This window comes from Strix uralensis, chromosome 2, assembly GCF_047716275.1.
Source record: "Strix uralensis isolate ZFMK-TIS-50842 chromosome 2, bStrUra1, whole genome shotgun sequence".
Taxonomy (NCBI): Eukaryota; Metazoa; Chordata; class Aves; order Strigiformes; family Strigidae; genus Strix; species Strix uralensis.
Genome location: NC_133973.1, coordinates 33,238,920 through 33,265,037, shown reverse-complemented (window position 1 = coordinate 33,265,037; position 26,118 = coordinate 33,238,920). Strand labels below are relative to the sequence as shown.

The 26,118-nt window shown below is 42.0% G+C and overlaps 1 protein-coding gene across 1 annotated transcript in view; it reads left to right on the top strand.

Moving 5' to 3' along the window:
• Positions 1-21,416, top strand: part of URB1 (URB1 ribosome biogenesis homolog) — a 58,499-nt gene extending 37,083 nt beyond the window's left edge. Inside the window, 14 exon segments of the mRNA XM_074858192.1 lie at positions 1,509-1,619; positions 1,711-1,774; positions 3,555-3,726; positions 4,287-4,389; positions 8,810-8,970; positions 9,350-9,461; positions 10,454-10,560; positions 11,093-11,236; positions 11,995-12,104; positions 13,298-13,474; positions 14,421-14,662; positions 18,947-19,549; positions 20,170-20,351; positions 20,353-21,416. Of these exon segments, the coding sequence (XP_074714293.1) occupies positions 1,509-1,619; positions 1,711-1,774; positions 3,555-3,726; positions 4,287-4,389; positions 8,810-8,970; positions 9,350-9,461; positions 10,454-10,560; positions 11,093-11,236; positions 11,995-12,104; positions 13,298-13,474; positions 14,421-14,662; positions 18,947-19,549; positions 20,170-20,351; positions 20,353-20,385 (2,321 nt within the window). The 3' untranslated portion in view covers positions 20,386-21,416.
• Positions 21,417-26,118: the final 4,702 nt, after the last annotated feature.

Below are 26,118 nucleotides of genomic sequence, written 5' to 3'. Positions count from 1 at the left end.
TGCGCTTGAGGGTTTTTGGTTAGTTGATTTTGGTTTTTTTAACCCTGTTGAAATCTTGAATTGATTCTTTTGTTTCTGTGAGGCTCTTAGTGTAAGCTCACTGAAGTGCATATAGGTTCTGTTAGAAACATGTGACATGTAAACCTATTTTAAAATAGGTTGATACAGAAGATTTTAAGTTGATTTTGCAAGTTGTATCCAAAATGTTAATTTAATTGATGTGTATTTGATAGTGTAACATTTCATGAGGAATATCCTTCCATGAGCAGTATAAGCTGGGTGCTAGTTCATGTGTAGGATTTGCTTTGTTTCTTTGTCAGTGTCATCTGAAATACTACCTGACCTTGAAGCAATCATTTAATCTATATACACCTCAGCTTTTTTCCACTGTACAGGGCTTTCAGATTCAGTGATTGAAGGAGCTGTATAAGAAAAGGGGAGGAGATTCTCAGGGTAGCATATTGATAACAAATTTTGTGTATATTGGTGAGCAACATGTAAACAAACTTTAAAATTTTAAATCGCCTGAAAAGACCAAAAAGCTCTTGTGAAGTCAAAATTTAGTGAAATAAAAATAAGTAATAGATTTTGCTTTTTACTGTATGCATTTTGCCTTTTGAATGTATTTCTGTAGAACAGGGAGGTGGATTCTTTGAGGCTAACCAGTAATTCAGAAGCTTGGTGCCAAGAGTGCATTCATTCAGGCTGTTGTCTTTATGATCTGTTTTGTTTTGACATACATCTTATATTCTCGTAGATACTAGGGGGAAAAGCCTGTGCCTTTTCACATTCTGGGAGTGAAGAAATCAGGATTCAGGCTTTGAATCTGCCACAGATAGCCTATTTGCCTTTGAGTGACCTGATCACTAATTTGATCTGTTTCTCAGCTAGTTATAAAATATAGGTGGATAATTTTCGTATGCCCCAGGACAGAGTTCCTGTAGCTTGCTGACTAATAGGATTCTGCAGTGATGACCCCTGTTTAAATGCACAGTGCAGAAGCATTTTGCTAAGTTACTGCAGCTGGGGTGTGAATTCACAAGTTCTTGCTGAAACTTCTTGAGTAGTTTGGGGAGGCTGCTGGAATGTCTGCTTTACTCCGTGCAACTGCTGAGCTAATTTAAGATGCCTTCCTAGAAGAGGAGGGAGCTGTGGTGTGGTAGGATAGAGTATAGCATTTCTTTTTAACCAGAGAGCAGATACATACACATGGAAACTTTCTGCAGGGTAGTATGCCACATTGTGGACCTCACCTCACGATAACATATGTGTGTCCAGCTTGGAAATACTTTTTTAACTTCTTCAAAAACAATTGTTCCACTTGAATTAAATGCATCGTAATTATCCTTTAGTGTAGTCGAGGAAATGTTTTTTGATATGTTTAGAGATAGATCTTGATCTAAAATGTACAGTACTGTGTGTGCATCTATTTAGAGAGGGGATATGTGAGGGGAATTTATATATGCACTGAAGAGAGCAGCAAAGCTAAAGCTATGTGTTTATTTCAGAGGCCTTGGTGGATATACTGCTGACAATGGTGAAACTCAGCCCTTCTCTCTGTGAGAGCAGTCACCTTGCTGTGTTGCTGGGTGCCTACGGGGCTACACTGAGTGCTGTAGGTAAGTGTGCTAGCCTGGGAAAGGTGCTTCCTACTAGATCTGGTTTTTATCTTCATAGGTGACTGACTTTGGGTTTCATCTTGTTTTTTAGATCAAAAGATACTGCTACTGCTTCAGTTATACGAGAAGAATAATCAAAGTCTTATAAATTCCAGGTAAGCTGACCACCTTCTTTCGTTCAACTAACTGCACACAAATAAGCAGTCTCACAATTGGCATTTTTCCAGGGTATTTTTTTTAACTGAGATAAACAGTGAACAAGGTCAAATCTAGAGGTGAATGTTGCTTTTGGAAACATTTTTCCGATGTATTTTCTATTCATAATTCTCGTGTGTTGCCTCAACTTTTGCGTGTCTGTGGGTTGGGTGAGGGACTATCTCATTTCAGTAGTCCTTCGCTCTCCATAGTAAGAACCCATTATAGGGATTTCATCACAGATGAAGGCAGCCAAAGCACAAGTTGCTAGTGTAGGACTCCTTTCCCTTCCCTGTTCCCTTGGGATGCAGGTTTCACCACTCAGTACAGCCCTTGGCCTTACAATGATCTTGCCCCTCTACGCATGATATTCATCTTGTGGTTTTCTGGAGAGGAGAGGAATATGCCAGTGGAGAAGTGATGTATAACCTCTTGCATTAACACATGTATTGTTAGTTTTGGGGTACTGACATGGTGTCAATGCCTTCCTTGTCTTTCACCGGTCTGGACTGTAGCTCTCCTTATAGTGCAACCTTGCAATACATCTGCATACTTCATAAGAGAGAACTATGTACTGTATAAAATAATCAGTTTCTTTGCAGGCCCTGTGCCCAAGCAGTCCACAGGAAAGTCTGTTGCTAACAGTTCTTACACTGATGTTTTTGGTATGCCTTGCTCAAAAGCACTTTTCTGTCTTTGAGGGTATGGGCATAAATATTAACAGCAATGCAGGACTACTGGCTCAGGCAGTTGAAGCAGGACTGGACTCTGAATTAAGAACCTCCCTTAGCTTTGCCTGAGGATATAGATAATCCTTGCAGCCTGTGAAGGGGGTCGGGAAATGAAGGTTCTTGTCAGCAGGGAATTGAAGTGGCTTCCAGAAGCCAGGGCTCTGGCACTAGCCGCATCCTGCATAAATCTTTACTGAAAGTGTTTGCAGATGAGAAGGTATTATGTGAGGAAGAGACTGATTTTAGAGGTAGTTAGGTCCCAAAATTTTGTAGCCTTTTTAAAGGAGAAACAATTTCATACTGTACCCTGAAGTGAATTGGTAGCCAGACACTTGGTTAGACGTGATCCCAGCACTGAAGATTTTGAGCAAATATAGAGAACATTCAGGAAAAGTGCTGTACATGCAACCTAACAGAGCCCAACTTGTGTTACAAATGGGAGCCTTCAGGTTCTGGGTGATAAGAAGCCTAACACCATCCATCCCTCCAGCTGCTGGCCATACCCACATAATAAATGACAATATCAATAGCACTTTAAGTACAGTGGCAAAGTAGGTGAGGTCTAAGGAGCAACTTGGAGGAGAGGAAGGATTTATGTTACTGAGATTTATGTTACTGATCCACTATGATTCTGGTTTGAAATATCAATTGCATTTGAGACAACCTTGTCTGACCAGTTCTTGATCACTGTCTCTTCACGCAGCTGCTATCATACCTACCAGCATTTATAGCTTAAATAAAAAAGTGGTTTTTTTCTTAGAAGGTAAGTTTTGACTTGGATTAACAGGGTAGGAAATAGCTAATGAGACACCCTCAGACTGAATTTGAAAAGCTTTTGGATGGATGAAAAAGGTGTTGCTAGGGAAACGAGTTCTAGTTTCAAGTTCCCACAGGATAATAGGTACAAATGAAGGGAAAATTTAAATACTAATTTATATCCTCTGTAATTGCTTTTCGCTCAGTGCTACCTGTCTGTTGACTAATGCCTTTACTTTTAACAACGTTTAAGAATCCTGCTATGGGGTCCAGCTGCTGTGGAGCATCACAAGACTTGCAAGAGTCTAGGGAAGTCACTATGGCAGCAGCCAAGCATGGAGGAGATTCTGTGTCTGCTAGATCGAGAAAAGATGATGAAGACAATTCTGTCTTTCCCTCAACATCGCCGTCTTCTGTCATCACAGGTGCTTTGGTTCAGACTGCTGAATTATTCTTCTTTTGATGTAGAAAAAGAGCCTTTCGCTTCAGTCATTTCTTTCTTGCATTCATGTAATACATTACAATTTGTTTATATCACGAGATTAATTTAAATTTATAGGAGGGCTACAATTAATTATTTAGGATCACTTTTAAAATCAGTTGCAACATACGGACCACATCTTGTCGGCAGGTGTGATTGGGCAGTGTTGCAAAGATTGCCATGTATAAGTGAGACCAGAATTTGACTTCTAAAGAGTTGTTTAATTTGACTGTCCGAGGATCCACTGACAATGGGGTCTTCAGTCTTTCATACAGTTTGCTAACATGCTTCTATACCTGTTTGCGCAAGTCAGTGGAAATAGTTTTGGAACCCTGATAGTGAAAGCCAGATTTAAACACAAGCATGTCTTGCCCTGTGTTGCATTATATTTTGCAAGGTTTAGTATAGGCTGCTTTATAATGGGATGAGGTGGATGGGGAGATCTGAAACCAAGCTGGAAATTGATGTTGTTCATTACAAATACTGGTTTGGATTTGATTTCAGGAGGTACAAGAGTCACTATATAGAGATGAAAGTGTCAAGAGTCTTGATGACTTCTACGATCCTTGTTTTCTACTTCAGCTCTTTAGTGAACTGACCAGACCAGGTAAAGTGAATGTTTCTCTTTGACATTTAGTGTCATTTTACTCTGTTGCAGGAGCTGCATGGCTCCATCTGTAGCTCTGTTATTCTCCATCTAAGAGCTAATACTACAAAGAAATTTGTGCCTGGCTTTGGAGAGAAGAAACATACATCATTTAACCACCTACTGCACTGCACTGTAATTTTCAGAATGACTTAAAAACTAACAAGGTATAATTGGCATTAAAGCTTTTGGTGTTTTTGTAAAGCACTTTTCCAAATAATGCAAGGTATCTAGTGAGATTTGACTGCTCAGAAATAGAGCAGTATAGCAGCAGACGGGCATTCCTGCCAAGCTGCTCTTGTCCAGGCAACTAGATGCTCCCTCATAGCTTTTTCAAATGTAGTGGGTTTAATCGTATGTAGAGAGACTGGCCTGCTTAAGGTGAGGAGAGGTTTTTAAACTGGAACTGGGAACAGCTTGGGAGAGACAAAAAGTAGACAAAGGTTTATGTTCTCTGATCTATTGCACAGCATTCTGTATATCACAAAACTCAGCACAATGTAATTATAAAATAGCATAAGAGGGATCAGTAGAGAATATTCCTCACTGGAAAGTTGTGTTTTTTTCTGGTGAATGTGTAGAGCTGTATTCTGCATCAGCTATGGTGTCACAGCAACACAATGAGCTAAACAGGCATGGGAGGGATGGTACCTTCTGCTGCTACATGCAGTGCCCCACCTGCAGCTGACAGGACTGCTCTGATCTGGGGCTGCTTTGTGCCTGAGTTTTTGGGAGAACTAATCAGCTCCTTTCAGCTATGCTCTCTCAGTGGGAGCTTGGCAGAGGTAAGGGCAGGTTGGAGAACATGTCTTGCATTGTTGGAGAAGTTCTCTGAGCATAAACCAGAAGCCACCATTGCTGGGGAAGGGTGAAGTTGTTTCCTGACCAGAGTGAATCTTTGCAGGGGTATTGATTTCTGTGAGGGACACTGTGACTGAATTGACTGGAGATCTGGCCTGTTACAGACTGTGGTTATAGTAGAGGGAAACTTCAGCCAACTCATTTTCCATCAAACAGAGATGCCTGGAGCCATTGTATGTCATGAACAGGCCTGTGCTCAGAGTCACTGGAAAGTTTGATGAGATCTACATGGTGCTTGAAAGCTAGCTTCTTAGACTCACTTTTCTTGTTTGACATAACCCTGCATCACATAGGCAGATTCCTGCTGTACTTCACAGGCATGTTGTCTGTTTAGAGAGCCCTTAAAGATCAAAGCGAGACAGTTATCATAAGGAATTTCCCAACCAGCTCCCTCCCTATGTTGATTATGGTTAACCACTGCGCAGTTACAGCTGTATTTGGCTTTCCACAACAATAATATCAGAAGCAATTGGCAGGCTGATAACTGTCTTTCAGGGATATCATACTTGCAGTCCTTCTTTGTTCACCTGTACCCTTATGGTACAGTACCTGTTTTTTGTGTTCTTAGCCTATACTTAGCTATAGTTGTAAACCGCTCCGTATAATTTTGACAGCAGTAAAAAGAACTGGTTTTTCATCTACTGAGGAAAAAAAGGTACCAGAACTATTTGGCGTTTTGCGGGATGAGGGATCTTAGATGATCCAGTTAATGGTGGGTCTTTGAGAATGGACAGCCAGTATGTTTTGAACCTGGGTGTAATAGTTGGAAAAAGCACTGCTGTCATGCACCTGTCGTCATCATCATCCACCACCTGGAGGCCACCACCTTAACCGGTGTGAGGGATTTGGTGGCTGTTGGTCAGCCTCGGCAGCGCTACAGTCAGCCAGCAAGGACAACTGCTTGTGCAGGCAGAGTGGGGTTGGGGGAGCTCCTGCACATCGTGTTCTTGCAGAGCTGTGGAGGCAGTGGCTGTCCAGACGTAGGCTGACTCTAAAACTAGAAAGGGGAAAAATAGTTCTCTTAACTGCTCCACGCTGAGTGAGAGTCTGTGTCCTAACAGGGGCATTTTTAAAGGGCCCAAGTGATTTATGAGTTCAAGTCCCATGGTGCTCCTAAAGCATGTGAGTTGCTCTTGGAATTCCCAATTCCTCTTTATTTATTTGCTCTTTGTACTGACTGCACAGTGCCCTGTGCACAGATGTTATATAACTGCTGAATTTATAAACATAGACTTATTGCACAGTGTTTAGTGCTCACTGAGTAAAAAGTAAATCTGGAGTTGGGCAGATAGCAAGTTCTGTCTAACTTTAGCTCTGATAAGCATCTTGTGGAAAGCTTTTCCATCATGATTCTCAAGGTACTTTAAACAAACTGTATGTCAGACACAGAATTTTATTTTTTTTAATAATAGCTTGTTATTTTATGTTAGTTGTTGAACGCACTCTCCAAGGTCAGCTGGATGGAAAATATTTCCACTGCATGTTTTCAGTGAAAGAAAGTTTTCCAAATAAATCTTTCTGTGATCAGCATGAACTTTACTGCTGAAGTGAGGACCCTGGATTTCACTATATGGTAGCACTCCATAAAATTATCCACTTTGTCTGCCAATTGGTGTACATTAGTAGTTCTCACGAACTGCAGTCTGAAGGAGAGCCATGTGGTGCCTTGCTGTGGAAGGGCATACAATACATATTTGATCCTGTACTGAAGAAGGGTTGTTGTATAGGCCAGGGCTATGTGTGAGGTATCCATAAGTGATGGAGAATTCTCTGCAGGCAGACGAGTTTTAGATCATCTTTGTGTGTTTCCTTGGGATTCAATAGAAAGCGTCCATTTCCCAGTGCTTACCTTGCACCCTTGCACCTTGCCTGAAGAGTGCGAACTGTGGAGTTGTGTTGCCACAGGCAGAAGGTAGCAGAAGGCATAGATTAGGTGTCTCTCTGGGCTCTGTTTCTCTTTCACCTGCCCTATTGTTGCTACTCCTCTCACCATTTTTAGCGGTCAGGTGGTGGCCTGGCCCAGTGCCTAGAAGTAGAGGGGGGTAGAGCTGTATCTGTACGAGCTCTGGTGGTGAGAGAGGTATCCTGTGCTAACCAGAATCACTGAGGTGTTTTGCATTACATCAATTAAACTTCATGTGCTTTGGTGGTGTAGGGAAGTGTACAGTAAATGCTAGTATTGAAATAATTTGTAAAACCACTCAGTGAAAAGATCTGTTATTGCAGTTCAGTGATGCCTTTGCACTGGTCACGGAGCAGTGGGCTGGTTGGGAGACAGTGCTGGGAGGTGGAGACCTTACCGTTGCCTGGCCCATAACTAGCAGAGCTGGGTATGAAACTGCCAGGCACAAAATTGAAGTAGGAGTTCTGGCAGTTGAGGAAAAGATGAGAAAAACAGCTCAGCTGCTGGTGTGAGGACATAAATAATCTGTGATTTTTACATAAATATATAAAATATATATATTTTAGTTGTGTGTGGGTGGTGGTTAGGGATGAAATCAGTGGACCAAATATAGGTACTTGTCAGTAAGACTACAGCCTCTACTTAAATAGGAATATTTGTTTCTCAGAAACTTCCTCTTGACCTTCAGTGTAAATTACAAGAAAATATGTGAATATTGTTGCTAAACTCTGAACTGCAATTCATTTGCACTTTAGCTGGCAAAATACAGCTGAGGTGCCGTTGTATTCCATTACTGGTGAATGGAATAGAAATTGCACAGGAGATACTACGGAGGTTTTACGTCAAATCATTTCTAGCCATCAGTGGGTAAAAATGACACAAACTCTTCCACACCCCTTAAATGAGAAACTCTAAATCTTGATGGCGAAATGCTATGGAAGGTAAATGTTAGATTCAAGGGTGTGTTTTCTGTTTGGTTGGTTACTGTTCATTGCTGGATTTTGTTTGTCCCAGAAGGGCATAGGGGTACAGTTTAGTACTTTGCTTGGAACATGCCTTACCAGCAGAATCACTCATGCCTGCACAGTAACAACTGGTGTGGCTAATGGCTTATTTATGTATTATTCTTCTGTCTGTTCTGTTAGAGAAGCTCTTTAGTGCAGATGGGTTTTTCATAGGCTATGCTGATCTTTCAGGCACAGACTTATCAAGTGCCTAGAGAATGTTTTGAGGAGGAGAATTTTCTCTCTTGTTCTTCTTTATACTTAACTTTCCTGAAACAGTGAGATATGTGATGTGTTTACAGAATTTACTCCTAACTTTGTATAGTCTAGCAGGCAGAATTGTGTTCATCTAATGTAAATGAGACTAACCACATTAATTTCAGCTCAGGTAAAGAATTCCTGTTCAGAGTGATTTGCAGAATGCCTGAGTTGCAGAATGCCTTTGTTAGCTGAAGGAGCCTTCAGCATGCAGGGAAGTAATAGTTTGTAGGGGTAGATCTAGAAATTGGTGTTTATGAATAGAAGTTTTGTTAAGGATTATAGAGCTGTTATATACCCTATGATATAATGCACTGGGTGTTTTTCTTTCGTTTTTTTCCCTTCTCCCACACAGAGTGTGTAGTGGCATGTCACAAGTTTGTCGAAGTCAATGCCCTGGGTCTAACAGTAGCTGCCCTTAGCAGCTATGATTCCAACATGAGAGCAGCCGCATATTTTGTTCTGGCTTCCTTTCGTTCTCATCTGGAAGGAGCTCGCTTCCGAGAGAAGAGTCAGGTAAGACTGAGCTCAATTGATAGTTTGCCAGGTTAGACATTTTAGGTCATGGACAGTTGCGGTAGACTCACTGCTTTACTCATCCATCTAGGTGCACATGGTGAGAGAGCTAAAAGAAGCTTTTTATCCTCTGTTCCATTGTTGCTCCTCTATCGCTTTGTGTTTTCCTCCTTTTAAAATCGATGAGCAGAAAAAAGGGGGGAAACTGTTTTAGAAATTCTCAGGAATTTTATTTGTAGGAATGGAAATCCTGATGGGATTGGTATTTGATTTATGGCCTATAAAATATCCTAAAAGCTTATTTATGTATCCCCACTCTCCTGTTGTATTTGTTTGGGTTATGGTTCAAGCTTATCTTCCTTGGGCTCTTGTGCTGCAGTTGCTGTATCTCTTGGATGCTGTGCAAAATGGAATCAGGCAGCCAAACCTCAGATTTACCTTCTCTTTGACGCTCTACATTGCTCGTGTGGCACAGCAGATTCTGAAGCCAGGTACTGTAACCTACTGTGCATGTTGAACTCCTGGGGTGAGTCACTGTGCATGGAGTACGTCCTTGGCCGATACTGTACGATGAGATAGCTGTGACCCTGGTAGGAATCATGAAGTGTATGATTTCCCATGTTTCAAAGAAAAACTTCCAATGCTTGTGTAGACTGCCTTACTGGAGAAGTGGGAAGTGCCATTTTGATCTGTGTACAAAACCAGTCTGATCCATCAGGGGTGAAGCCACTACCTCCTCATAATTTTCGGGTGGAGGTGGGCAGAGGACTAGATGAGTAAAACTAGATGAGTGTCCTGGTCCTGTTCAGCAGATCAGAGTAGGTTGGCCCGAGTATCCTTATGTCCTTAGACACTGAATCAACATTAGTCACTGTTGCGAAGGAGAATTGTAGCACTGGGGAGTAGTTCAGTTTGGAAGGGACCTTGTGAGGTCTCTAGCTAAATCCTCTCCCTAAAGCAGGGCCAGCTCTGAGGGCAGACCACTTTGCACAGGGCTTTATCCTAGAAAACCTCCAGACCTCTAGACTGATCCTAGAAAGCCTCCAAGGATAGAGACTGTATAGTGCCTCTGGGCAACTTGTTCCGGTGCTCATGGGGGAGATGTCTGGTCTGTAAGTTAAAAATTATGGTTGCCTAACATGAAGTGTTGGGCTTGAAACGTGGAGAGATTTGCCTCTCACTTTGCTGCAGATTTCTGTTTTGTCAATGAAGTAACATTGGATTTGCTGAAATCAGAGCCATGTTGAGTGTTTATCTTCTCACCTGCTTTGTGCGCATTCTGAATAAGCTTTTCATTTTGGGGAAGAGAAGGGGAGGGGTGGCCAACGATATAATCAGAGCAGAAGGCCTCCTCGCTGTAATTAATGTACTGTTCTGACAGCTAGCTGAAACACTGGAAAATACAGGTTCCATTTATTTTTCTGCATGGTTGTGTATTGTGAACGTTGTCCTCCTCCACAATAACTATTGTTTCTCTTCACAGAGGAGCACATGTATATAAAGGTAAACAGATTCCTTCTGTCACACCAGTATTTGGACCTGAGGAAAGTACCAGGGTTTTTCCAGCTTTTCTACAGTTTTGATTTCGAGGTAATGTAAGAATCCCATTTTAGGTGTCCACTAATTCTTCAGAAAATAATAGAAGAAAGCCATAAAAATGCAATGAAATCTTATTCTTCCATAGGTAATTAATTAGAGGCATCTTTGTTTTGTTTTATATTGGAATTAGAAATATTTTGGGGTTTCTTTGTTGTTTTCTTAATAGTAACATATAATGAAATCATGAGTTGTGCTGTGCATGCTCTGTAAGCACAACAAACAGAATGTTCTGCCCTAGCTAGCTTACATTTATATTTGAGTTTAGATTATTAATGTTGAGTTCAACTAAGGTCTTTTAGAAACGGCAACTTTTAAAGTTCCATTATCAGTGCATATTTGGGCTGCAGAGTTACTGTTCCTGATGGATGTTATTGATTAAATTTGATAAGGATGAAAATTGAGAAGTTTAGAAAAACCTGTTAAGCACTGTGCTACCGCTCCAAGGGAACCAGGTTTTTTGTGCTCTTATGAGCAGGCATTATTTTGAAATGTCTGATGGTGGTATTTTTCTTATGGCTTCTAGTACAAAACAGAACGTGAGTGGATTCTCAGATTTCTTGGAGAAGGGCTGCGTGATAAACATTGCTATGAGCTTTACGACTACCAGAGGATTTTCCAGGTTGTTCTTTCCTTTTTCAACAGTCCTTTGTGTGATGAGAGCTCCCAGGTAAGAATCTTTTTTTAAAAAAATAAAACAACCCACAAAAAAACCCCAAACCACAAGAGTTTGCATGGTTTGGAGATTTTAAACAAATACAAAGCAGAAAGGAGCAGTTGACTCTTCCCTTGCCCTCTTGAAAACCTGTTCCTTGTTGATTTTGTGCCTGTGTGGAGCGGGAAATAATTGCTTATGTCTAAACCAGAGTCACATCCTCCTCCCCTGAAATTGGAACAGGTCCCTGCCATCAAGGACTTCACTCAGTTTCATCAACTGGTGGCCTGGCACTAGTCCTATTTCTACTGCTTCATGGAAGATATTGCAGAAACCACAGTTTTACTCATACGGTCAGGGCCTTTGCTTTTTTAGGTCTCCTTATTCCCTAACCAGCATGTTACCTGCACAGTGCTTTAGCAGGAAGAAAACTCACATGCCAGAAGCTTTCATGTTCATAAGCATCCACCCTGAGAAATCCAGCCTGTTAAAAGTATCTCAGTTAGGTATCAAAATCTTGGACAAAAAGAGAAATTGTCTTGCTACCTTAAGACTTCTTTTCAAGAGTAGTGTTTGTGTGTATAAAGCCTTGAAAAGAGAATGTCTTTTTTTTTCCTGGGGTTGCTTAAAAGATGTGGTATTTGGTAATACGTTTTAACTTTAAGTTGATCAGATCCCAGATACCATTTATATCCTTCTGAAAGATTGATAATAATTAGATCCTGACTGTATTCTAATTTTGTAAAAAGAACAAATTATGTTTTCTGTTTCAGAGTCGTATTCTGGAGATATTACAAAATGCTGCCCATGTCACCAGAGCTGCCTATGAGCTGATACAAGATCACAGCCTCCTAACCTGGGTACTGCACATCTTAGAGAAAAGGTAACTAGGGAAATAGTAGTGAAATGGGAACAATTTTATTGTCTGCAGTAGAATAATTGTGCAGCTGAGTATGAAAACAAGGGTGACAGATATGGAGATGGCCTATCAGCGGCTGTGACATTTGGCACCTAGGGCCATACTGGGAGAACTTGCTGAACTCTGAAGCGTTCCGTTGTGTTTCTGAAAATGAAATCAAGGTGTTTTGAGGTTGTAGTAGGAGGGATGATGGTGGGGTGGCTCCATGTTTTTGATAACACTTTCTTGAAAAACTTAGAAAACAAAATGGCACCTTATTTTAGCATATGTGACTCTTTCAGTTCAAATACTCACACTTCACGTACTATCATAGGACCTCCTTACACAGTAATTGCCACAATAATGAATTTGAGCCGTCTGTAACATTTCTGCTCCTGCTGCTTCCTCCTCCCCTTGCCTCTCCCCCACATACACTCACACGTGTGCACACATACACACGCTCTCGTCCGCGCACTCACAAAATCTCTTTTGCATAGATTCCCCTGGCAGGTTCAAGCAAGGTTTCAGGATCATCAACAGTGTGATTGGCCTGAACAGGTTCCCAGTACTGCTCCCTTGTTATACACCTCTCTTTGGTACAGTTTGGTACACTTGGAAGTGAAAAAGCCTGGACTTGGCCTCGGGCACCCAATATTTTGTGATTGTACTTTTGAGAAGTATTCTTGCATCCACTGTACAAAAATGAGATAGCTCCCTTCCCTCCCCCTCCAGCTCTTAAAATAACAAAGTAAATAAGGCTCCTGATATTGTGCTGTAAGCACTGCTGTTATTACTTAAGGTCTTAGGAACATAAGGAACCAAGCTGTCTCGAACAGTAACTTCTCTAGAGAAATGGTGGCACTGGTTGCAATGTAATGGAATACTTGGCAGAGCTGTGTAATGAAAGATGCAAGTCAGAAGTCATTCGTTCCATGCAGGGGCTGTGATACATGGCTGTATTCCACAGCTGCAGCATGGCAAGAGGAGGGCAGTAACCAGGGATGGGGCTTCAAAGGGGTGCACTTTCATCCCCTGATGGGGCCCTGGCTGAGAGGCACCTATTGCCATTCAACAGCTTCAAAAGTGCCCTAGAATATGGTCCCCTCTAGGTGATGGACTGGTTCCTGATTAGGATCTGCCTTCCAAATGAGTGTTTGCTCCTTTTTTTTGTTTTTCAGGTTTCTGGAAAACAAGCTGTTAAATAAAATTATTTCCTTACTCCATACTCTGTGGCTAACAAATTTAGGAGGCAAGAGAGAAAACAAGAATCAATCCCAGGAAAACAGGAAGTTTCTTCCTATTCAGCTTGTAAATGAATTTCTGTATGTTTTGATCACATTAATCAAACACATTCGGTGAGTCCTTTTTTTTTTTTGTCTTTTTAATCAAGTTGCATGTCATCTTCTGTCCAACGCAAAATTTATTAAGGCCAGAAGAATTTCTTGATCTCTGGTAGTTTAATGCTTTTTTTTCCCCTTCAGTTTGAGTGTTGAGTAGTGAATTTTGATGACATTTCTTTGACAGGAAGATAAAGCTATTTAAATACGTGGGGAATGAAGTAACAGCTGACGCACAGTTACAAGTTCTACATCCTTAATTACGGGCCATTTTTAAGCTGCTATGTTTCACCTTTTTCCGGCTGGATTAGAGCCTGCAGTTAGCAATGCTATTTACTGCAAGGATCTTTCATACCTTCTGAAGTTTTAGACTTTCTGTGTCTGTACCACACGTGCAAATTGTATGAGGAGAAACTGTGTAAAGTTCTACATGACTGTGTTAAGAAGGGGTCGGTCTCTTCTCTCCAGATCTAGAGCACTTCACCTGTCTAAGCACAGCAGTTGCAGCAGGGATAGTAGAAAGCAAATGGGTAAACAGTTCTGCTTGGGTTCATAATAGCACCTGCAGATCTTCATGCAGACAAGTATTGTCACAGTCTGGAGAAACTATGTTTATTTTTATTTCCTCAAGATTTTGAACATTTTGGAAAATAAAGAAGCGTAGGGAAAGCTCCAGACCGCTGGTCTTTTCCTCGTGTGCTACCCACCTTTGCTATATACAGGCAGGAGGGCAAAGACTATGTCTCATGGTCTGTTCTGCCAAACACTGATGGAGCGAAGCACTGGGCATTCAGTGGGAATTAAACTAATTATGACTGACATCCTGAGAAACCAAAGTCTGTGTCTAGAGAACTGCAGGAGAAAACTGTAAGAAGAGACTGTAAGGAGAAAAAGAATTGTACTTATTTTATTTTATTAATTAGCATGCAGAAAAATACATGGCACTTCTGTTTTCTTTTCATAGGACTAATTTAGATCTAGCCAAACTGACTCAGTTTTTCAGTACACTCAATTCTGTGCTGGAATATCGTGCTATAGTTGTTGAGGCCTTCAAAGAAATGAGCCGGTTCACTGTGAATGACAGTGTTCTCTCAAACAAAGAGATCCTGCTGCTGCTGCATAAGTGGAGCATCATCGAAAAAGACCTGCAACTGCAAGAGGATGTGCAGACTCTTGCTCAGAAATACCAAATCAAAGAATTGCTTAGTAAGTACTAAAATATTTCAGAAAAGTAATATCGTTTAGGCTGTTAGAAGCTAACCATACAAGTGAGGCAAACTTCATAGGAAGTAGTAATATTAACTTTTGTTGGATAATCTGATATATCTTGGGGGAGGAGGAATGGAAATGGAAAGCAATTTTTCAGGTCTGCATTGGTAGTGATTTCTAACTTTAACATAATTCTGGAAGCTTTGGAGAAACACAGTTTTAAAAAGGGGAGGAGCTTTAAAATGAAACTTCGTTGCAGATCTAGTGTCAGGCTTTGAAAAATTGTATTCTTAAATGAAACCTTAAAAAGCCAGTGCCTGGAGGCTTTGTGCTCAAAGATTTGAATCATTCTGAGTGTGGATGGGGCATCTGAAAGTGAAATATGGGTGAAAACTCAGTAAAGCAAGCAAAAATGAAATAGTTAATTTTTCTTACTGTCATCAGTGTTGGAAGAAAGCAAAATACATTTGGACTTGTATGACTTCTCTTGTTATCTCTGTGAATAAAATGTACAAGGAACTTTGTAGGGGGAGATGTTAAACAGCGCTGGTTTCCTGCAAATACAACTGCTCTTGGTGCACATGAAAACTTCTGTAGGTTTCTTTAAATGTTCTGTATCAGTTAAACTAATTATTAACCTATCACTATATTTAAGGGATACTATAAAAGCTTTAGTTTTTCTAAAGTTTTTCACACCCTTTTAGTGTCTTTCTGCCAATGTAGTGCATGGAGCTCTGCTTGGGGATGAATGAGGAGCTGACCGAGGGCTTATGGGTCAGGATTAAAGGGAGGGCAGGGACAGGAGACATTATAGTGGGGGTCTGCTACAGGCCACCTGACCAGGAAGACTGAGCAGATGAGGCCCTCTATATAGGAGCAGCCTCACGTTCACAAGTCCTGGTCCTCGTGGGGGACTTCAACCACCCTGATATCTGTTGAAGGGACAACACAGCAGGGCACAGGCAATCCAGGAGGTTCCTGGAATACGTTGATGATAACTCCTTTCTCCAAGTGATAGAGGAGCCAACAAGTAGAGGTGCTATGCTGGACCTTGTTCTCACCAACAAGGAGGGGCTGGTGGGGAATGTGAAGCTCAAGGGCAGCCTTGGCTGCAGGGACCATGAAATGGTGACGTTCAAGATCCTTATTAGGGCAGCAGGGAGAGTGCACAGCAAGCTCGTTACCCTGGACTTCAGGAGAGCAGACTTTGGCCTCTTCAAGGATCTGCTTGGCAGAGTAGCATGGGATAAAGCCCTGGAGGGAAGAGGGGCCCAAGAAAGCTGGTAAATATTCAAGGATCACCTCCAAGCTCAGGAGTGATGCATCCCAACAAAGAGGAAGTCAGGTAAGACTGCCAGGAGGCCTGCATGGATGAACAAGGAGCTCCTGGAGAAGCTCAAACACAAAAAGGAAGCCTACAGAGGGTGGAAGCAAGGACAGGTAGCCTGAGAGGAATACAGAGAAACTGTCCAAGCAGCCACGGATCAGGTCAGGAAGGCCAAAGCCCTGATAGAACTGAATCTGGCCAGGGACATCAAGGACAACAAGAATAGGTATAGGTATGTTGGTGATGAAGACTAGGGAAAGTATGGGCCCTCTCCAGAAGGAAACAGGAGACCTGGTTACCCAGGATATGGAGAAGGCTGAGGTACTCAACTTTTTTGCCTCAGTCTTCACTGGCAAGTGCTCCAGCCACACCACCCAAGTCACAGAAGGCAAAGGTGGGGACTGGGAGAAAGAAGAACCACCCACTCTAGTAGAAGATCAGGTTTGAGACCATCTAAGGAACCTGAAGGTGCACTAGTCCATGGGACCTGATGAGATGCATCTGTGGGTCCTGAGGGCACTGGCAGATGAAGTGACTAAGCCACTATCTGTCATATTTGAGAAGCTGTGGCAGTCCTGTGAAGTTCCCGCTTGACTGGAGAAAGGGAAACATCACCTCCATTTTTAAAAAGGGAAAAAGGAAGACCCAGGGAACTACAGGCCAGTCAGTCTCACCTCTGTGTCTGGCAAGATTGTAGAGCGGATCCTTCTGGAAACTATGCTAGAGCACATGGAAAATAAGGAGGTGATAGGTGACAGTCAACATAGCTTCACTAAGGGCAAATCGTGCCTGACAACTTTGGAGGCCTTCTGTGACAGGGTTACAGCGTTGGTGGAAAAGGAAAGATCAACCAGTGTCACCTACCTGGACTTGTGCAAAGCATTTGACACTGTCCCATACAACATCCTTGTCTCTTTAATTGGAGAGACACGGATTTGATGGATAGACCATTCAGTGGATAAGGAATTGGCTGGATGGTCGCACTTAAAGAGTTGTGGTCAAGAGCTCAATGTCCAAGTGGACAGCAGTGACAAGTGGCGTTCCTCAGGGGTTGGTGTTCGGACCAGCGCTGTTTAACATCTTTATCGGTGACATGGACAGTGGGATTGAGTGCAAGCTCAGCAAGTTTCCCAACAACTCCAAGTTGTGTGGTGCAGGCAACAGGCTGGAGGGAAGGGATGGGCCGTCCAGAGAGACCTTGTCAGGCTTGAGAGGTGGACCTGTGCAAACCTCATGAAGTTCAACAAGGCCAAGTGCAAGGTCCTGTACATGGGTCGAGGCAATCCCAAGCACAAATACAGGATGGGCAAAGAGTGGGTTGAGGGCAGCCCTGAGGAGAAGAACTTGGGGGTATTAGTGGATGGAAAACTGACTATGAGCCAGCAGTGTGTGCTCATAACCCAGAAAGCCAACAGTATCCTGGGCTGTATGAAGAGAAGTGTGGCCAGCAGGTCGAGGGAGGGGATTCTCCCCCTCTGCTCCACTGTCGTGAGACCCCACCTGCAGTGCTGTGTTCAGGTCTGGGGCACCCAACGTAAGAAGGACATGGACCTGGTCGAGCAGGTCCAGAGGAGGCCACAAAGATGATCAGGGAGCTGGAGCACCTCCCTTATGAGGACAGGCTGAGAGAGTTGGGGTTGTTCAGTCTGGAGAAGAGAAGGATCCGGGAAGACCTTATAGCACCTTCCAGTACTTAAAGGGGGCCTGCAGGAAAGATGGGGAGGCACTTAATCAGAGAGTAGTGACAGGACAAGGGGTAACAGTTTTAAACTGACAGAGGGTAGATTTAGATTAGATATAAGGAAGAAATTCTTCACTGTGAGGGTAGTGAGACACAGGAACAGGTTACCCAGAGAAACTGTGGATGCGCCCTCCCTGGCAGTGTTCAAGGGCAGGTTGGACGGGGCTTTGAGCAACCTGGTCTAGTGGAAGGTGTCCCTGCCCATGGCAGGGGGGTTGGAACTAGGTGATCTTTAAGGTCCTTTCCAACTCAATACATTCTATGATTTTTAGAGAGTTATTATAGTAGCATCTGTAACTTACTGTATATGTGGTTTTAAAAAAAATCTGTTGCTCCAAGCCTCAGGAGCTTAAAAAGCAGTTACAAAAATGGATCCTTACCTGAAATTTTGTTTCTGAGGTTACATTTCAATAGTTGTCTCCATCTCCCACAGCTCCTGGGGGAAAAATGCTGAAATGCATGTAGTTCATTTTAAGCTGCGGAGTGCAGCAACATAATTGAAATTTCTGATTATTTTATCAATGACTTCTCGAAAACAGATTGCCATAAAATGTTCTCTGTGTGGTATGGTAGCAGCAAAGTGCTGTTGCTGTTTGGGAGATTTGCTGCTCCCTGTGACACAGGCAGCATCTAGCGGAGGGCAGCCCTGTATCAGAGAGTTCAGCTGCCTATCTCTTCCCTTGGGGTGTGAAAAACTCATGTGCCCTTGGCTGACAGCACCTCACCCAGCCAGACACTCAGCCAGGATGCGGCTGTGCTGGAGGGAGGCAGACTTCACAGCTTTAGCCTGCGCCATTCCAAAGCGACGTAGCTGTGCTGATACCTCCTTCCATAGGCAGGCGTGTGCTATGCCTTTGCTAGCCCAGAGAACAGCGGCTTGAGCATTTCTCATGATGTGGTGTAAATAATGTAGCCTTACTCTTGTGGCCTTGGCTTCGTGGGGCTGGGAGCCAGGGTCTGGGTGACATTATCACTCTCTTCAAAGTTAGGTGATCCAGTTCAGAAAAGTGTCTCAGCCTGTGAGTCACCAGGAGCTGCCTGTAGCCCATTTGCTCTGAATTGCATAGACTCAATTAGGCTGCTAAATGAGGCTGGTCCTTACCCTTTTAGCAACCGAAACAACACGTGATACCATCTTTCTTGCTTAATTTTGTACCAAGAAAATCCTTTGTAGTATCTGATGTTTGTTTTGGTGGTGTTTTTCTTCTTACAGAAAATATTAAAGAAAAGAACAAATCTCAAGCTTCATCTCATACATATCATCACATTCGGAAAAAGAATGACATAGAAAGAGAAGATGACATTGCTGCAGACCTGAAGGTCTCTGAGCTGAAGAAGTGCAGAGATCATTTGAATTCCATATTTGCCCATTGGGAGCCTGTTTTCCCAGCACCACCTACCAAACATCACGGGGAGCCCCTCAAATCTGCTGACCTTGCCGATGAAACAGTCAGTCTGAGCTGTGCGTCCACTTACATAGTAACTAAATGGCTGGTGAAGTCCATGGTTGAGCACAGCCTCAATGTGCAAAATGTTTCATTAACTCTGCGGTGGCTACAGAATTGCATCTTGCCACATCCAGTGGCAGTGCAAGAGATGCTCAGGGATGAGACATTGAGAAACAACATCTTCAAGTTTTACACCCAGATCTGTGAGGCCAGCAGTGGGACGGCTGGACTCTTTAAGGAGGTCTGTTTGTTCAGTTCAATCATGCTTCATCTAATGGATGCTCAGGGCCTGACCAACAACAGCTTTCATGAACTTGTGAAGACGTTGTGCCTCTCAGCAATGGCGGAAGAGGATGTGAACAAGAAAGGTAACTCATCTTTTCACTCACATTACAAGGTGGTAATGGTAGAAAGTAGGTAGTTCCATGTTTTTCTTAATTAATCAAAACAGTCTGAAGTTTGCCTGTGCCCATTGGTGCTCATAACTTCAAAAGTAAAAGCTGTGTCTTTGTTGATGTCGGCACAGGGGTTGGTAGCACAGATTAGGGTCACACTGTAGGGGTTTCTGATAGTACAACAGTCATACTCTCTCAAAGAAATTTTCCTTTCTGGGACTAAAATGGCGTTCAGTGAGGTATGAAAAATATAATTCCAAGAGGAAAAATAGTCTGCAACAAATGAGGCCATGTGGGTATGGGTTCTGATCCATATGTTCACTGTTATCATTTGATATCAAAAGCCACAGGTCAGATGTTCAACTTTTTTGTTTAAAGAAGTCAGAAGGTTGTGCTAACAAGAAACTGTTCTCTTTCCTTAGCGTGAGGAGGATCATTGGCTTTGCATGGGCAAGAACTCCACAAATTCTCCATCTAGAAAAAGTTAGGAAACTATTTTGAAACATAGATCTGGGGGTGAAATGGTTTGGTTTTGTATTACTGTGTGGAAATAGAATATCTGTTCTGATTTTTCTCTAATTTTTCTTCTACAGCTGTTTGTGTATTCCTGACTTCTGTTTACATTGGGGACATATGGCTTGGAGCACAGGAGCCAGATATGTTAATAACCCATGTCAAATTGATCTGCAATAGTACAGATGATAAATTAAACAATGATGACTTGGAAACTCATAAACAAGAAGAAACTATTATGCCTCTTTGCAAAACCCTTTACTTGGCTACATTGGGGCATTAATTCAGCGAATTGACACTTAATCTTTAATGTTATATGCTCTGCCGTCATTGCTGCGAGCCATGAAACCTTCCTGAACTGTTCTCCATACAAATCTAACTTGTTTTGTCATAAAGATCAATATTTTATTACTGTGTGCAAACTCAGAGGGGAAAAATTGTATTTGTCATCTCTCAGTGGAACATTAAAGCTATAATTTCCCTTTTCTTGAACAGTATAGGGCACTGAATGTTATTTATATCATTTTTATTACAATTTTAACTTTATGAAGAACCAAAAAAGACTGATTAGTGCATTGCCTCTGGACTGTATTTCAGTCCCCATGTAGTTAAACTCCATCCTCTCTCCAATATAAGATGGGGAAGACAGACTGCAGAACTTCACCACAATGTGGTATAAGTGCAGTGAACAAGTAGGCAGAGATTTAGCCACAATGATTTACTATTTCTTAAAGAACCCAGTTTCTTTCATGATACATGATACCAAAACCAGTATGAATAGAAGACTGAACACTGGAATCATGATGGTCTGGGATTCTTCTTGGTTTTAAACTAAATGGCTTTTGAAAGCATTTATATCTGAGCTGGTCTGGTTTTATTCTCCCTTCTGTTGAGTTTTGGGTGTTGTTTTTTTTTTTTTTTTTAATTAAAAAAAGCCCAGACCACCGCTGCTGGGACTTGCAACAAAGGCCCATCTTCCTTTCACTCTGAAAAGATGAGAGATGGAACTAAAACCCAAATGACTTGCTGCTCATTGATTATACATGTTTTTTATTGGAAATTCTCTGTGAAATCTGATAAATATTTCTTGAATGTGGCCTTGAGGGCAGTTTAACATATCATTCCAGATATGCAAACATGCAGAGTCTGAACTTGAACCTTTGAAATGTAAAACAGGATTTATTAAATTGACTCATGAATATGTGCAGTGCCTAGGTACTTTGTACAGATTCTGTACAGGGAAAAAAATCAGAAATGCACACTCCTTGTGATGTTTATTTAATTTGTTTGTTTTTTTTTTTAATAAAAAAATGTGAGATGCAAATAATGAGGATTGTTTCTGCATCTAAATGTTCTTGTCCTAAAAAATAAATAGTATGTATATCAAGACAATTTAAAAATAACACATATTTCTTGAAAAAGCTGCAAGCCTATTAGAGGCTAAATCTTGTGTCATATAAAATCCCTAGGGTCTGACATCAGGAAATCTTTGTGATGAAAAAAACTTATTTTACTTAATTAAAAAAAAACCAGGCACAATGAAACCGAGGGAGTTCCAAAACGAACGATGTCTTTCTATCTCATCTAACTGGAAAATAAAATGTCATGACACATAGGCAAGGGAGTTTCTCAGCTGTCTTGAGAGACTGAGCGCATATAACAGTGGTTTATAGTATGATTTGCTTGAGAGAGTTAAAGAAATGAGGTAAGACCATTCAACCAACCTAAGGACAGTAGTACAGAAACATATTTTCTCTACCCAAATCTATCTTAACGGGCAGTAAATTAAATTAATTTTCCCCAAGTTGAGTCTCTTTTTCCCATGATGGTACCTGCTAAGCGATCTCCCTATCTCAGTCCTGACCCACAAACTTTTGCATCCCATTTTCCCCCCTGTCCTGCTGAGGGGGAGTGAGAGAGCAGCTGGGTAGGCATCTGGCAGCCAGCCAAGGGCAACCCACCAAAATATGTAAGGTGATGTAGCCCCTTCCGATCCCTTAATAAAGTAACAAAACCCAAATCCTAAATGCCACAACCCAGTTGTTATATGCTGTCCAGCAAGCTGCAAAAATGTTTTTGGGTGTGTGCTTGCATGCCTTGCAATAGCCTTTCACATGCCCTTTGGCCATGTTTGCTTAAAAAAATAAATTGTGCAACTGTGGATAGTGCAATAAATATATGAAATTTTGGAATCACAGTATCACCTACTTAAGGCTTTCAAAGATCATGTCTGTCCGCAGAAATCCATAAATACAAAATATTAGCTCTACTTTTTTGAACAAGTGATTCTTGAGTGAGATCTCATTGTAGAAGAAGACACAGCAGATGCAGACAGGCGTGCTAAATTACCTATGCTTAAACAGCTATTTGCACACCTTGGTATCTCTCTCTGTGGATGGAGATAGTGATTTCTGAACGCAGTTTTGTCACTGCTAAAATAAGGAAGGTAACTTTCAAGCCTATAGCGAGCTTTAGCTAATGAGATGCACGGTGCTATAGAAGTAGAAAGTAATATCAGGAGACCGTGACTATGACTAGGGCCAGTTGTGCATGTTGGTATGCTTCCTTACAGTAGTGCATCTAGATCCTGACCAATTGCACATGAATCCATCCTAAGGGTTCATACTCAAATGATGATCTTCTGATGGCCTTAAGTGTTCAGGAAGGCCCAGCAGTGAGTACTTTCTCCCTAGCTCGTAATGTTTTGTTAGTATCTCCAATACTATTAGCAAAATACTCAGGGTTGGAGGATAGTTCATATGCATTTCTTTTCTTCTTTTTAAATGGTAGTTTTGGAAACAGAAGGTGAATGCAAATGCACGGACAGTTTAAAGCTACTAGCTTGTCTTCTAAAAGATACATAGCTTGTATGTGCTTATCAGTAAAGAGAATGTAGCTGTGCATGTGGGAACTTTTAAAAATAAGGCTTAATCTCGCACTGTCTCTGAGCTTCAACATATTCTAGTAATGTGACAAAAGATTATTACGAAATCCTGGAAATAATGGTTAAATATCTTTAAAAGCCATATACATAGTTAGCAGTTGAATGATTTGTGTGTGTGAATTACTGCCAACATATTCAAAATGCATCTTAATAAATTATATAGATGGAGAGTCATTATTTTAAGAAATTAAGCTTGATTAAAATAAATTGTGGAGAGTGTTTGGAAATGGAAAACTTGCTCTATATATGGGTCTACATTTTAAAACAAGGAGTTTCTACAGTTTACACAAGTTACTCACTTTGATGCTGTTGTGATGAGAACCATGTGGATGAAGCTCTAGAGCACTCTGCAGCAGGCCCAGTGGTCTGGGCTGCCCTCACAGAAGTTATTGCCAGGACAGGCCTTTTAAGCCTTTTACTCAAAACTCACAAAAACTCGGTGAACTCAACAGCCTCGAAGAAGATAGTGCCTCCTACATATGTAGACCATGTAGAGTCTGAGTTGTGGGTGGGGCTCCTCAGGATTTGAAGTGGATCTCAGCGATGGGCTGCTGGTACCAGTGCTCAGACGAGGACACCTTAGCAGGAGAGGACTTCATGTAGCATGAGCAACTGGGCAGAATGTTGTGGCTTTTGTGGGGGTAGTGGTTTAGGGTAACATTTTTATAGAGGTCAACTGTCTTTGAACCAGCAGCATGAGCTGATTTGGGTCACAGTTTGTTGACTGGTGGGTGCAGCATTTCAACCATCATGAATGCTGCAGACCACACAGGGAAGGAAGGCCTCTGTTAATGGAGGACCCTGGGGGAAGGGGAAATAAAGTGCTCACTGTGAAGAGTAAAGCACTGCAAGAGCCTTGAAATGGGAATGTACAGAAATGTCACAGAAGGAAATGCATTTCTCTCTCCCCCCGCTCCCCTCCTCCCAAATTAGGTGCTATAAGGTAGGTCTGCATTTTGCATATTATTTATTACTCTTTATATACTTCATACTATATTATACCTTCCATTTCCAGGTAATTTGAAAGGAAAGGGAAAAAAAAAAGTCTTTTCAGTGGTTATGTACTTTGAGTCATGTTCCAGTGCAACTAATGAAAGAACAGCAGTTGTTACGAATGGGAGTATTCAGATCTTTCAGAAATCCCCTTGGAATCCATCTGTAGAGAAGAGGTTCTTGAAAATCAGGGTGATACGAGTCTGTCGTGAGTCAGGGAGGAGGATGCCAGAGCAGACTGCGCCGGCAGGCAGCGCAGAACTTGCAGGAGAGATGTTCTAGCTCAGCGTAGATGGACGTGGCAGGAATGATTGGATTGCAGTTGCTGCATCCTTGGGGAGGGAAATGGGTCTAGATGGCTGGGTTCTCTTCAGATTGTCTTTGATGATACTATGTGATTGCAGTGGGGTTAAGGTAACTGTCCCAGTTTGCAGCGGGAGAGCTGGTGCCAACAAGGGAGTTGATTCATGTCTCCTGTGAGAACTACCTCAGCTCCAGCAAAATGTAAGGGTATCTGAGGGGAGGGGAAGGCTGCTGTGGCCATCTGAGTTGACCGATGGAAATGTTTGGTTCTCTGATATATCTCTGTCCATGTGGCACCTTCAGTTCCTGCAGCCTTTCCTTGTTTTCTCCATTTGCCCATGACTCAGTCTGACTCAACAGACTTTACGCCTTGACAGGTTTCCAAGCCCAACACCCGTAGTAGTTTGCTCAAAAAGCAAACTGCAGAAGTGTTTATCTCAGAGATTAAAAAATTTGAAGATTAAAAAAAAACCCACAATACAAACATATGCCACCAGGTTTGGTCTGTCTCTTCTGTTTAAGGCTTTTTTAACACAGCCCAGCCCACCCAGTCTCTGGTAACATCATAGCCCACACTCCCTGCACACAGCATAAGGCTGCTCTGGCAGTGCTTCACTGTAGGAGTTTTTGCTGCCTGCTTGGGGAAGTGGCATTCCTAAGCTTCTCAAGCTTCAAATGAATTTTGTGTTGTTCTCAGCCCAGCAACCAGCTATGCAGGCTTAAACTCCATTCCAAACCTTGCTGCCTTCCTCATCCCAACTCTGCAGTCTCAGCTTCATGCTTACTGCAGCTCTAAGCGTACCTCAACCTCTCATGGACCTTCGCCTTGTCCCGCCTGGGTTTAGTGAAACTCCACATGTAAGGAGAGGTGGAGAGAGCAGAGGCCACTGAAAAGGGGGGGAGTGCGAGTGGCCCTTCCGACTCTGCTCCAGCTGAGCTGAACCTGTCCTCTCCACCTCACCAAAAAGCTGCTGTGGCCCTCATGGAGGGCTGTAGCTTCTGTTAAACTACTTGTCAGTCGAGGCTGAAAGCAGAGAACTCGTGCAGAAATGAAATGTTGCTTTTGTGGTTTTGCCAGCATTTCCCTTTGATACCAAATATAGTAAACACACTTCTCTTTTTCTAATGCCTGGGTAACTAACAGATACCATTTCAAGATTGTTTGATATTAACAGTTTCTTTTCCATCTACCATATCAAAATGGAAGCAAAAAGTAATCAGTTATTGGTAGCAAAACGGCATTTACAGGCAGTAGGTAAAGCTAATGACTTTATTCAGTAAGACACTCACTTGAGATAATTAGTGCTGCCATTAGCTTTTTAAAGGCTGTTCTAGGTGAACAGTGTTTTAACAAATTTTAAGTAGCCCAAATATTTTTTGCAATAAAAAAGTAAATAAAAGGCATACTCAATCATTGAGGGAACTGCTGAGCTTTAAGTTAGTGAAGCAAGTTGTAACCCTTCTAAAAGCAAAGTTTTATTGTCAATGTTGCACTTGACATTGTTGCTCATTTTCAGAGGATAACCAAGTGCAGGTATCATTAAGATGTAACTGATGAGTGTGACCTGAGGACAGAGGCAGAAGTAGATGACTTGTGGCTCTCATGATACATAAACAATGTTGGTTATGCTGCCTGTTCAGTAAGATCAATGGGATGCTTGCTTTCACAGCAAGACAACGCAGTGAAAACCAATGCTGCAGAGACACCCCCGAGGATAACAGGACTCAGCGTGCATTCAGGTGAACTCTTTACAGGATTCGGGGCATAACTGGTATAGACTTCCCGCTG